At 37.9% G+C, this 14,655-nt stretch overlaps 1 protein-coding gene across 1 annotated transcript in view; it reads left to right on the plus strand.

The window, feature by feature from the left end:
* LOC107688759 (ras-associated and pleckstrin homology domains-containing protein 1-like) overlaps positions 1–14,655 on the plus strand; it is a 70,516-nt gene that overhangs the window by 35,340 nt on the left and 20,521 nt on the right. The window contains exons 3-6 of the mRNA XM_016486519.1: positions 8,676–8,795; positions 9,175–9,277; positions 9,584–10,209; positions 12,683–12,757. Coding sequence (XP_016342005.1) covers positions 8,676–8,795; positions 9,175–9,277; positions 9,584–10,209; positions 12,683–12,757 — 924 coding nt within the window. The remainder of the gene's footprint in view (positions 1–8,675; positions 8,796–9,174; positions 9,278–9,583; positions 10,210–12,682; positions 12,758–14,655) is intronic.

Genomic DNA, 14,655 nt, shown 5'->3' on the forward strand with positions numbered 1-14,655 from the left:
TAGTTTAATCGCAAAGCCACTGTGCCCTGAACTTCAGTCTAAACATCGCCCTGGTACTGTTTATGTTGACTGTGTAGAAGGCTGTCTCCAGCTTTCTGCCTATGACACTCCTCTCTTTCTCTGGGGAGTAATCGCAATCAAATTGTGAAGAAGAACGGAGACGAACAGGGAGGAAAAGAGGTATGCAGGGAGGAAAATGTTACTAAAGCTTAATATTTTCAAACTTTGATTGTGTACCCATTACCAATAATCTCACTCGTCAACCGTTTTGCCCCCCGTTTTGATGGTTTTCGGTCTATGTTTGAATGTGGTTTCATACGCAAGCGAGAGAATGTGTTATGTTTGTGTGTTTCCATGCTCCCTCGCTCACATCTGGAATACTAAACTGAGAGTTGGACTGTCTTGTTGATTCATTTTCATTTTTTCCTACGACGACTGAGGCCAGCTCGTCCTCACCACGAGTACATTTGTTTTTCTCCTCGAGGTGAAGGCAGAGGGAATGAAGGAAAATCTGGATCTTATTTGAAGCTGTTTCTTTCTGCCCTGACGTTCTGCTCGTATCCTCACCACAGCTCAGCTGGAACGTGCGTCGTGCGAGGAGCTTACTGTGGTCGTGTCCCGAGTCACCCATCCCTGAGGATGACAGCTGTACTGTAGTCGTGGGAAAACGCTCCTCAATGCGCCTTTTACTGTGAGTGACTGGACTTGAGTTGGTGGTGTGGTTGGAGGAACGGTTCCACTCATGCTCCACATGGAACGTGGATGCTGCTTTGTAATTATGCCCAGTCAGCATAGGGTTACTGTACTTAAGCCCAACAGCAAACCAAACCCCCCTCTGTATCTTTATTGCTCCTGAAGTTGGGGTGAATAAACCAGAGATCTGCAAACTGAAGCAGCCCCCAAGGACACAAAGCTCTGAGCTTTTGGAATAAACCACGTCTGTTTCAGATGAATGTTGGACTTGCGAATGGGACCTACTCTCTAAATGCACTGATTATAGTTTTTTCTACTTCCATAACGTGTCTGACAGGGTTTAAGAACAGAAAAGTGAGGGGATATTTGAGATAAGCCATCAGTTTGGCTCATGAATATTTATTAGGTGATGTAAAGTTAGCCCGCAAGTTCTAACTGATCTGCTGAAAGCCAGGTAAGTGGGCATAAGCCATTGTAGCATTTACCGCTTATTTCTGTTCACTCCAGAATCTTTTTCTAGGTGTTTATTGCCATCAGTTCCAGTGTTTTATAAAACGATTATTTATTAAATAAAGGTAATTTTCAAAAAGAGAGTTGAAGAACTTCAACATTTCTGAAGGAATATGCAATCAGATTTATACACACTTGATGGTAACTGTATATTTTTACATGACTCTGCTCAGTCCATGGTATAGATTTGTTATTTTCAAAAGCACAGTCCTATTAGCTTTTGGCAGTTCCTGTACCTGTCCTTTAGTTGCCTCCCTCCAATGTTTTCTTTCTTTTTTCCATTTGGCTCCTCATGTAAATCTCATCTGTACTCGCTCATTGTTTCAGTAGTTGGGGTTGGATAAGGTTTGCATGGATGCAAAAGTGCAAGAACTGCTTAGATTGAGCCACGTGTCTACAGTTCCTTCCAAGACTGTGAGTTTTCATACATCAGATCATATTTCTGCTTCCAAATCGAGATTTCAGGAAACTCACTTGGATGTTGGTGTATAATTGGATGCTTTAATGCGCACTTGCTGTTTCGAAGCAGTTTGTTGCCGCAAGATGTCACACAAGGTCATGTGATGATTTCAGAGGAATGCTCTTAGTTAAATAACATTATGGGGAAATTCCACTTGAAAGTGAGTATTACTATTCCCCACTCTCTGAGAAAGACAGAACACTTTGAAGGGTGCAGGGTAGTACTGACTAATTGCAACAATCTACACAAAGTCACTGCCAATTTATTTGAACATGGCAACAAATTTATGCTTATGGCTCTTAAGATGAATAATATTTTTGTATAAATTAATGCTGATAATTTTATTTTGATTCAAATATTGATTCAAATTGTTGTTTTGTTTGTTTGTTTTTTGCCCTTTTATTGATCCATTTTTGTGTTCTGGTCATGGAATTGTGGGTACTGGCTGAAACAGGACTACTGTATACACTACCATTCAGAAGTATGGGTTCAGTAAGATTTGTTTAAATTAAAATGTTTTTGAAAAAAGTCTCATGTCCACCAAGGCTCCATTTATTTGATGAAAAATACAGTAAATACAGTAATATTGTAAAATATTATTACAATCTAAAATAACACTTTTATACTATAATATATATCAAAATATAATTTATTCCTGTGATGGCAAAGCTGAATTTTCAGCAGTGATTACTTAAGTGTCACATGATCCTTTAGAAATTATTTTATTTGCTGATTTTGAAATTTATTTGGAACCCCAAACGTTTTAAATAGTGTAATTTACATGTTGAATCATGCCCATTTAATATAACCTGTTTTGTTGACTCATGTTTGAAATATGTAGAGTCATTTGATGCACTCACAGGTGATGATTGTGGTGATGCATGGCTTTCTGTAGGGCCAGCTTGGGTCTGTGGTTTGCATTAGTCTATCTGTGTTTTCTGAGCTTTACCATGCTCCCATTAATAACAAACACACTTTCATTATATGAGACCCACCATGTGTTGTGTGAAGAATCTACAGTGGTCACGACCCCACTTCAAAGCCTTCTTGCATCCATTTTTAACATGCTGCACGAGGGCAGACTAACTCTGAACTTAATGCCTCTGATAGGCCCACACAGCCCACCAATGCACTTTAAATCACATTAATGATGCTGTGACTATTGGGCTTGGTAATGGCATAAATTAATGTGTGGTGTCTGTCTTTATCATTCTCTTTTTAAGAGTTTTGCCAGACATCAGGGTTCCATGGGCGAATTTGAGCTTGTTCCATTGCACTCTACTGACCTCTGGCCCAGAGTTTAAAGATTGTAAGGTCAGGCAGTGGGAAGCACAAATCACACAGTTGTTGTCCATTTGCAAACAGCATGAAGTTGGGATCATGGGAAAGACTGATTGTCTGAAAATACAGGATATCACAGGAATCTAAGTTGTAATGTTTATGAGCAGTGTAGAGGAAACATTAATTTTAAAATATAATATTACATAAAATTATATTATATTAGTTTAGTTTAATTAGTTGAAACAATGTTTCTGGTGATGGCACTGAGTCTAATGGCGAAAATTTTCAGTTGTAATTTTCAATTAATAAAAAAAGAAATATGACTATAATTAAAATAATTACAATAAAATAAAAAAATTATTGTGATAAAATTATTTACTTAAAAATAATTAAACGGTTGTGTAAATTTAATAGTAGCATATGTAATGTCAATATGTTATTGTAACATTACTTTAACTATAGTGGTTTCCAAACGGGGGGTGGCGGGGGCCACAAGATGATTTTTTTTTAACTCGTATATTATTATTACTTTTATTATTGTAATTATTATTATATGTATTAAAGCAATCTAACTTGGTTAAAATGCTAAAAACATGCAATCAAGATGTAAACTGAAATCATATTTCTTGTTTTCCTTTCTATTTATTTTTGAAGAACATGCAAGTATTCAAAAATGAATTGTGGTTAATAAATTTGACACTACCTGTTTCTGTTAATAATATAGTTAATACACACTATAGTTATCATTATACTGGGGACATTTGAATATTGTGTTGAACAGTGGGCGGCCTTTTGTGAACATCCGTGATGGTCCCATTGGTCTGTTGAGAGGTCATACGATTTCCTGCCGTCCACTGGTATCAGACTGCATCACTGAGTAAATACACTGGTATTTCTTGCACGTTGAAGCACATCTTTTGGAGCAGCCCAACAGTTATCACCATTAAATTCATTCTTTAGGATTTAGCTGCTCATTAATCAGGGTTCTTTGTAAATCCACTACTCAGATAGATGTTGAATTCCTCTGACACTCCCCTGGCAGTTTGGTCGATTATGAAATGGCATCTTTGGGTGGAGATGTGCCTTTTCTTGATTTTGATGCTGTTTTCTGACCTTGGATCACTTAAGGATTTGATGGGCCATTTGTTATATAATCTAAAATGTCACTGACGCAATGAGTCACATCTTCTGATGAACTGCTTTTGGGAGTGTGTGTTTGTTGTGACATGGTAGAGGTTTGGTGTGGCCCTCATCTTGAGGGAGGACTTACACAACAAGCTGCGAGGGGGATGAGGAATCCATTACATCCTGCACACTTCCTGTTCACATTAGACTGTCCTCCTACACACATACACAGCTACATGCCCTCAGATTTAATGTTTCCTTTGCTGCTTATGATTTGTTATCAGTAAAAATTTAAATGAGGTGTAACTTCAAAACTGCCGATCATCATAATTGCTTATTTTCATTTTTTTCCACTTACAAAAACATGCTAGATGAGCTAAATATGTTTGCAAGTTTTACAAATTTAGAAATTAACATCAAGCATGCAAAACTTGCACAATATGCACACATTTGGATTTGTGCCGAATGTGAGAGGAGCCCAAGTTTATTTATACAGCTTATTCCCACATGCCAGTAGTTTCAGTTTTGCTTGAAATAATATTGTGTAGACTTGGTGTTTATAATATATTTTCTTTATAATGAATGGCTCATTTTTCATTCCTGTTTCATTCTGAATACTGATAAATTTATAGGATTTTTTGCAGAGTGACAGGAACTAAAATACATTTAGAGTGTTTATTATATACATGTACACGTACACCCTAGTAAAACAGTAATATATTTCAAATACATTTATTTCATACTGAGTATAGCTCAAATCTATTCTGACATATCACTTGAGACTTACTGATATAAAAATTATAATTAGACTTTATTTAAAGTACACTTTAAATGCAAGATATTTAAAGTGTACCTAAAGTATACTTGCAATAGTTTCACTTTAGCACAATCAAATATACTTCAGTATATCCTTAGTTGGACTTCAGCAGTACTTCTGCACAATTAAAGTGCATTAAGTGCTAAATTAGTTGTTCTAATTTAGCAAACTTTAATTATACCAGTTTAGGATACTAAAAGTACAACTGCAGGGTATTTTTATTAAGTACACATATGTGTATATAAATGTATTTGTAGTATACTTAGCTTGAAATAAATGTATTTATTTATGTTTTTTTAAGGCACCAATGTAACTTACCATTTTTTTTCTTTTAATAATGCACTTTTGACCCACTGTGACTTCTTTTTCGGAAAATAGTATAGCACCCAGAAATCATCATTGTTTCCAAGCTGACACATGAAGGTAATGGTGCACATGCAGTGGCTTGTTTTAAAATCAACTTTGATGATAATTATGTCAATAGGGATCTGAAGTAGGATTCAGAAAACGCACAGAATGTGGACACAGCAAGAGTGTGGCAGTGTTGGTAGGACACATGTTGCTGTATTAATTAAGTATTAGGTATAAAGTATTAACACTCCTGTGTAGGAGGCAACAGGAGCGCCTGCTTTCCTCCATCAGAGCGAAGAGCTTGCTGTGTGTGGAATGTGTAAGGCAGTGATGTGAAACAGATGCCTCCTCTGCAGGCTTGATGCTGCACGTGGCCGCTGTCTCTCCAGACGGATGCTGCATAAAACGGAGAAGGTGCGAGCCAAGCAGTCCGGTCCAGCATCTATTAGACTAGACTATCGTGGCATGACTTCACAGCACGTGTGATCGCAGGCCTTCTGGTGATGATGATGTTGTTGTCACATGTACACACACACACACACACACACACACACACACACACACGTACTCGCGCGCTCTTATACATGGGCCAGTGTGTCAGCAGGGACCTTTCCGAGCACAGTTTGAGTGTCTGTAGCGGCCCACGCCCCAGGCCTGCCAGTCCAGGCCCAAATCACAGGGCTGCTAACCGCAGGGAGCTAATTGTAGCACAGCTCCTCGAAACGCTTCCCTTTAATTCTCTCCCTGGTTTCACTCACTCTCTCTCCTCGGATCAAACATAAACAATTGCTGATAAAGCTTGGAAGATCTGGACCGAGGAGATGAGCCAAGAGAACGTGTGAGAAGTGGAATCTGAATCCGAAAACTTTCCAGAAACTTGAGACTGACATGTTTAGAATGAACCAATTACTCTATAGTTGAGGCATTTGGGGGGCTTTTTAGCCTGTATTTACGAAAAAGTAATGACAGACAGGAAAGTGAGAGGGTTGGGATTTAAACCAAGCCGGGTTCGAACCCCAATCCCCATGAGCCGATGAATATGGTAATAATTCAGTACCATAGTATATGGCACCATTCAAATATTTGGGGTCAGTAAGATTTTTTTTTTAAGAAATTAATACTTAATTCATCAAGGATACAATTGACAGTAAAGACATTTATAATGGATTCCTATTTCAAATAAATGCTGTTCTTTTGAACTTTCTATTCAGCAAATAATCCTGAAAAAATATGTTTACACTAAAATATTAAGCAGCAAAAATTGACATTGAAAAAATAAATGCATCTTGAACAGCAAATCAGAATATTAGAATGATTTCTAAAGGATCGTGTGACAATGAAGACTGGAGTAATGTTGAAAATTCAGCTTTGCATCACAGAAATAAATTATATTTTAAAATAAATTCAAATAGAAAATTTTCAGAAAAGATTTTTTCAGTCATTACTTTATTTTTTATAAAATATATACAGTCTTGGGGACCATAAGGGTTGTATTTAAAAAAACATAAAAAAATCTTTCCATCCAAAAACTATTGAATGGTAGTGTATATCAAAATACCATGGGATTATAATTTGCGATACAATCACTGTACAGTGATAGCATCATAAAACAGTAGATTTTGTAAAAGTGGTCATTGGACATATACTGTAGTTATGTTGATAATTCTTCAGCTGTGCTGGTGTGTTTAAGATATTTGCGGTGGTCTCTGGTCTCCATCTCTAATGATCCTGCCGGCTGTTCTGATGAAGATCTAAACTCTGTAACATCTGGCTAGCACTTTATCATCCCACTGCCCAGTTTCCTTCTGCATGTTTGAGAAGGACTGACCCACAATTACAGGGTTGCCAGATCGCAAATGACCCCCCCGCGTATCGTACATAACCTACGGAATGACTGGCTTGGCAACTGTTCCAACAACTACTGTAAATAGCCCATGTCTAGTTTTTCCGTAACATGGTTGGTTACGGTGGAGATTTCTGTGGCCTGGTACAGTCTGTTCACGAGGTTTCCTCACCAGTTACAGGATATTTTCAGACCAAAGTACCTGAGAAGAATTTTAATAACGTAAGAGGATTATTCCCATTCTGTTATGCACAGTGTAACAGTGCTTATTTTGTTAATTGGCTAGTACATAAACTTCAAACCACTTATGAGAGTGTTTGAGAGGGTTGATGTGTGGTACAGAAACATTAGATGCTGGAGAGCGGTAATGGCTCGGTGTTTTAACAGCGATTGAAAAGTGTTGCTGCTAAGCTTGCCAAAACCATTTACAACTGGATAGGATGATTTCCAAATAATCTGATATAAACACTGATGATAAGACACTGATATATACAGATGTGTGAATCACACACACCAGGTCTCCATCTGTCCTGCGTAGTGATAGATTCTACAGGATGGGATTCTTGTTATCTATAAATCTTTTATGCTTTGAACGCAGAGTACAAAGAAGAAATGGGTCTATGATGTTACATAAGCACTTCATAATTTACAATAATGACAACATTGGCCATCATCAGTAACATTAGTTTGTGCAGCCTCTGTCGTGCATTATCATGACAGAATTTTTTTTGTGTCTTTGTGGCCACTAGAAGGCAGTGTGTGATTTGAAATTTCAGGTTAGTGGCTGATCATGAAATCCGAGGTCTTAGTAATGCATGTGCATTAGAGCTCAAAGAAAGCAGCATGTTGTGAGGTTCATATGTCAAATTTATGAGTGTCAATTGACATTTGTATTGATTGACAGTGTTTTTAGATGTGAGGGCTCATGTTCATAGTCTTCCTCTCAAGAGATTGCATAATGCTGAATTTTCATGAACTGCAATGTTTTTGGTTTTATGTCAGTGTTTTATGATACATTATATACAGTATTATATTTGTTTTAACTGTATAAATTTGCAGTTTAAATAATATTCATGAAAAATGTAATGAAATTAAAACAATTATAAATCACTATTCAGCAAAAAAAGAATAGAATAAATAAAAGCACAAGTTGTTGGAAAGTATGTATAAGGTGTCAATTATAAGTAAGTACTGTGTTAAAGCTTATAATAGCACCAATTGAATCAACACAAACAACATTTCTGAGGAAAAATATTAATTATAAGTAAGCTTACACTTATTCTAAGTTAGATCCACTATTGTATGCTGTTGCCGTATGGCAACATATCATAAAGTACCTTAAAATAATATTTTTTTCCACATTTTTTTTTACAGTACTTCAAGTTAAGCCATTCTTAGAAAAGAAAAAGATTCAAATATTTTTTTCTATAGGTCTATCATAATGCGTGCGGTAGAGGGTTAAATGGCTAATTTAGTTTTTTTTTTTAGAAACTTTTTTACCTTTTTAAAGGTTGTTCCATTTTAAAAGTTTAAAATCTGTAAAAAGTCAAATTTTCCCATGAATTCTGAGTAGTCCTTCACTTTTCCTGTTTCAGATGGAGCAGTTTTCAGATGACGAGCTGGATCATGCTGCAGAGGAGGACAGCGATAAAGAGGACCAGGACCTGGACAAAATGTTTGGAGCATGGCTGGGAGAGCTGGACAAACTGACAAAAGTGATAACCAGTACATTTGTGTAATAATCTCATGGTTGTCAGTGTAGATTAGGTTTGTGGTGTCTATACCCATGAGGCTTTAAGCAGCGTGATGAGTCTGTCAGTCATTCAATTCCGTTTTGTGCAGTGTCCTCATGCAACCTCAGTGTCTGTTCATAGATGCATTTCAATTTACTATTAAAGCTTATTTTATTAGTTTGTAATGTTATGCAACAAAAGGTATTAAGTATGAATGTCATCACTGATAATCTGTATTTTTCTAAATTAATCAGATAGTCCTGAAATCCCTCTACAGTGTTATTTACAGTACTGACACAGCTGAATCTACTGTATATGTGTAGTCTCACCACTCTTTGTTTATCTGTTTTGCTGTCTTTAGAGTCTAGATGACGGGAGACCGGAGAAGGTGCAGAAAGCACCTCTCAGACAAGAGACAAACATGGCCAACATGGCCTACCGCTTCTCCATTTATAACATCAACGGTGAGGCCACATTATTCACTCTACATCACAATATATTCGATTATTATCCACAATATTATATTATCATATTCTAATATCATTATAACCTCAGATGGGGGCTATAGATTGCAAAATTATTCATGTAACTGAGGACTGTGCATTTTAAAGTCATTATGACTCCATAAGGATAATTATATATTGTTTGCAATAAAAATTATTATGACTTCATGGACAAAAGGCTCTTGAGACATATGTTCATAAATATTTGACATGCTTAAAGCTGATTTGTTTACACTTGTTTGTGTGTGTACATTTGTTTCCTCACAGAGGCTCTGAACCAGAGTGACGCAGTGGATCTGGATGCTCTGATGGCGGACCTCTGCTCCATCGAGCAGGAGCTCAGCACCATCGGTAAGCCTAGCAGCACTTCCTCTCACCTTGGCCTGACAGGGGACACCAAAGTTCGTCAGAAGCCCCCGGCTGGACGCAGTCACAGCACCAAGCACACGGGCAGCAGCAGTGGAGGGGCGAGCAGCAGTGGCGGCAGCACCAGCAGCAGTACCCGCGCCTCCCCCGCCTCTACCGTCAGGGTGGGCAGCTCCAGCAGCAGACCCCCGCTGGCATCCAACTTCTCTCTGGATGACATCACAGCCCAGCTGGAAAAAGCCTCCCAAAGCATGGACGAAGCAGCCAGGCAGAGCTCCACGTCCTTCAGCTCTACAGTCTCAGCACCGTACTCTTCCTCGACCGTGCGGCGGCCGACCTCCCATCATCATCATCGCAGGACAGGGTCGGTGGGTACGGTCACCGAGCATGAGGTGCGGTCCTTTGTCCATTCCTCTCGCTCTAGCATTAACTCGGCCTCTGCATCCAGCATGGACTCGCTAGACATTGAAAAACCCAAGTCTGATCAGGACGGGTTGCAGGACGGACAGGACCAGCCGAGTTCAGAGGTAAACAGTGCTTTGTATTGTTGTTATCTCATATTATCCGACATCTTGGATGGATTTTTTTGACCAAGCTTGAAGTAATGCATTATCTTTGAAGGGCACATGCAACATGCCTTAGAGTTTGTCTAAAAAAAAGAGATTTTATAAGGCCATGGGTCTCAACCAGGGGGCCAGGGCCCGATAGGGGCTTTGAGCAAACTTCCAAGATGGCCTTTAGGTTACTTAAAATAATTTGAAATAAGACAAAACAAGCATTAAAGGGTTAGTTCACCCCAAAATGAAAATTCTGTCATTAATTACACACCCTCATGGCGTTTCAAACCCGTAAGACCTCTAGATGTTCATCTTCGGAACACAAATTAAGATATTTTTGATGAAATCTGAGAGCTTTCTGACCCTCCATAGACACCAACGCAACTGAAATGTTCCCAGACCCAGAAACGTAGTAAGGACATCGGTAAAACAGTCCATGTGACGTCAGTGGCTCAACTTCTATTTTGCGAAGCTACGAGAATACTTTTTGTGTGCACAGAAAACAAAAATAACAACTTTATTCAACAATTCTTCTCCCCCAAGTTACCATCTTCTGCCATTTTGGAGTGTACCACGACGCATGTGCGCGCTTTCTCCTGAACATAAACAACGCAGTTTACATTGATATCGTTCCGGAGAAAGTGTGCGCATGTGTTTTCAGTTGTGTTGCTGTCTATGCAGCTGTTCGATTTCATCAAAAATATCTTAATTTGTGTTCCGAAGATGAGCGGAGGTTTGGAACGACATGAGGGTGACTAATCAAGGACAGAATTTTCATTTTTGGGGTAAACTAACCCTTTAAAACAAAACCAAACAACTAAAAATCAAGATATTTCTTATTTTAATTCACCTCTTCAACAATAGTTTTTTTTTTCTTTTTAATTCCTTCGAGGAACCTGGGGTTTGGAAAACCTATATATGTACCAATGTACTTTTGTGTGATTTCTAGACATAGAAGAATAAATTCTTATTTTATTAAACCTCAAGGTCCCACTTTAGATTAAGTGGCCTTGTACTTACATCAAAAAATATGTACAATGTATTGTGTTCATATTGTATTGCAAAACACTTTTGCTGCTATCGAGGCGGGATACGGGTAAGGTTAGGCACAGGTTTGGTGGTATGAGTAGGTTTAAGGGTGGGTAAAGATGTAAGGGATGGGTCAACAGTGTAATTATAAATGTAATTACAGAAATTAATTACAGATGTAATTGCCGGTATTTTTTTTTAAATATAAGTGCAATGAAAAAACATGTACACAGTAAGTGCATTGTATCAAATTATTAATTTAAATGTAAGTACATAGTAGTTAAGGCCACTTAATATAAAGTGGGACCGAAAGGGTGAGAAAATGTTTTTAAAAATCCTTACATTTAATCCAGTAAATGATGAAAAACTTGTCATGGGGCCTTTGAATATCATTGTGTTCAGTGGGGTGCCTGTTGGAACAGCCTTCAGGTCTAAAGCGCTTAAAATGCTGCCCATGTAGACAGCTCCCTCGGTTTCCTTCGGTCAGTTCATCAGGCCTCTAGCAGAGCAGATTAAGCATTAAACTGAGCATTGCTTCTGTCCCTGAGTGAAAGGCCGAATAAAAGCAGCTTTTACCCTTACTTCAGACTTAATTACACAGACAAGTGATTTTGCTATAGTTTGGATTATATTTAGTTGTTGTATTGAATTGGATCTAACCCAAATATTTAATGGTTAAACTTTCAACCCATTTTGGGTACAGTTAAACAAATGCAGATTTCATAAATGCATCAGTTATTAGTTACATTTTCTTTCTTAAATGAATTGAAGGCCGTCATGAATCATGTGCGTGACAGTCACAGACCATTTCTTTTAACTTAAGGCTTTTCGCATTGCCCCCAAACACCAACTTGTTGGGTTTTGTTATATTAGTATGTTAACCGTGTTGGTTAATGTGAACCAGCCTGCTAATGGAATGAGTTTGTGGTCACAGATGAAATGATTTAAGAAGGCACACAGACCACTGCTATTTAAAGCTGTCTGCATGCTTCCTTCGATTGTTCAGAGGAATAGTCTTACAGGGCAGATTGTTGCGGAGGGATTTCGCTAATCTATCCTATCCCATGGATCTTTACTGATAAATATGATTCACCTACAGATGATTGATGATAGATAAACACCTCTAATTAAATGACAGCGTGTGCACACATGTGCGATTAAAAACAAAACATGATCATTACTGATTATCCTTGGAAATCACACTAGTTAGGTCTTTAAAAGTGCCACTTAAAAATTATTTGAGCCATTTGAAATGTGAAATTTAACAGTTTTGGATAGGACATTTTTAGGACATCTTTTTAGTTTCAGTGATTATTGCTCACAATTTTCCCCTGTGCTTTCACACTATGAAAAATCATTAATGTTTATTAATCAAAGCACTAATGACTCTTGTTTCTCCTCTCCCTGCACAAAGCACTCGTATCTGGACAGGGAGACCTCTCTCATTCTGAAAAGCATTGCAGGAAAGCCCTCTCACTTGCTGACAAAGGTGACGCCCTCTTTGCACCTCTGGATGCATTGAGTTTCTCCTAGTGGCTTCCTAACCCCTCTGTGCATGCCAGCATGATTCATTTTCATCCATTTTTCTTTCATTATGTGTCTTGGTATTAGACATAATGAAGCTCTTCTAATGAAATACAGCTTTGTATAATTCCTCTAACCTTGTTCCTTATTCCTCAGTATTTTTTTGGTTAATTCATACTGACCTTTACCATCTCCCCACCTCCTGCGTCATGCTGATTCCTCGTCTGTAGCCAGTCAATTCAATATATCAAAGGCCATCAGAAGTATCAGAATATATGGTTGACGCAGAGTGTTGTGCATGGATACTTCACATCACCTACAATGTTTGTGTTGTTCCATAACAAAACAGGAATGTACAGGCCTCTATTAACTCAAACTCTCAATTTATGTATTGTTGATGTAGTTATAGTGCACTACATTTTAGGTCCTGTTTACACCAAGTCTGACAGGTAACCAACACAATTGATAAATTAATCATGAACCTTCAAAAGAGAGGTCAGAGTTGGTGTAAAGCGGTTCATGGAGATGCATTGTTTTAATTTTGAAATCTTGTCCTGCATGTTCTTCTTGGTGTGAATAACCCCATTTTTCATCATTTATTTTGGTATTTACTTTTGCGTACAATCAAAATAATTGGTGAGAGAAAATTCCATGAGATGGGAATAAAAATTGTATTTTAATGCTTTTGCATTAACACAAATCCTTAATGAGAGAATGTTATAGTTTTGTAAGCGAAACACAAATATTCTTGGAGGAATGCAAAAGCATTGCAATAAAATGTTTCTTCTCATCTCATATTGTTTTCATCGCCATGTTCCCTCAGGGGCTCCGTAGCATCTGAGACGTCCACTTAAAAACTTAATTGTTTTGCACTATGACTATTGACTTAAAATATGCCTGAAGAGCATGTTCATGCATGTTTTAATTGCATTTTGAGTTTGAGTTTGGTTTTGGCAGCTCTTCAGGACTGCATGTCCCAATCAAATCATTAAATATGTAGGAAGATATGTAAAGGATTTCGGGGAGCTCATTCCATTTAGAGGTTAAACATTTGGACATTTGAGTTCAACAGAACAATATTAAACTTCTCATATTAGAACACGAAGTTGAAAACTGGACATGGATTATTTGTAATTGCCATTAGATTAGTTTCATTGCTTGTTATTATGTAAGGAAACTTAGTTTCGTCACTGCTTATGTAACACAACATCTGTGATAATGACTGTAAGTGATGACTGTATGCTCCCTCCGGGTTTGTATGTACCTGTTCATTAGAGAGGTGCAGCCCCAGATCGGTTAGCTGTGGACAGGTGGCAGACGGACCCGCAAGGTACCGAGTGACATAATGATCAGCCCAACAGATGGATTCTAGGAAGCGATCGAGTTTCACCAGAAACAGCAGGCTGCAGTCCCACACAAAAGTCTTTTGCTTCCTCACAGACAATTGTCTGCCACATTCAACCGGTGTTTGTTTTCTCTTTTTTTTTGAGGACTTTCCTACACAACAAAAACAGTTTAACATCAAACCTCCGTTAAACTGTTTAGGATTAGTCTTAAGCTTTCTTCGCACAGGTCAGCTCATCTTGTTAAACTCTACTGTGGCCTATAGACCAACAGTAGCCGGACCAGTGCCCCAGACCCAAATTCAGAGTGTGTTAAATCCAGCACAGTCTTATGGCAAGTTATAACTAATTTACATTTCGACCAATTTTGGTCAAATTTGGAAATATACGCAGTTTCATTCATTTTCATGTGATCTGCATATGTTCGATGGAGAGTTATGTTTAAGCCTTGAACTTCATGCTTTCTTTATTTCTAAAGTAGTAAAAATTCATACAAGATCAGGATGTTGTAAAATAGTTC

Source organism: Sinocyclocheilus anshuiensis, unplaced genomic scaffold (genome assembly GCF_001515605.1).
Source record: "Sinocyclocheilus anshuiensis isolate Anshui unplaced genomic scaffold, SAMN03320099.WGS_v1.1 scaffold9, whole genome shotgun sequence".
In the NCBI taxonomy this organism is placed as follows: Eukaryota; Metazoa; Chordata; class Actinopteri; order Cypriniformes; family Cyprinidae; genus Sinocyclocheilus; species Sinocyclocheilus anshuiensis.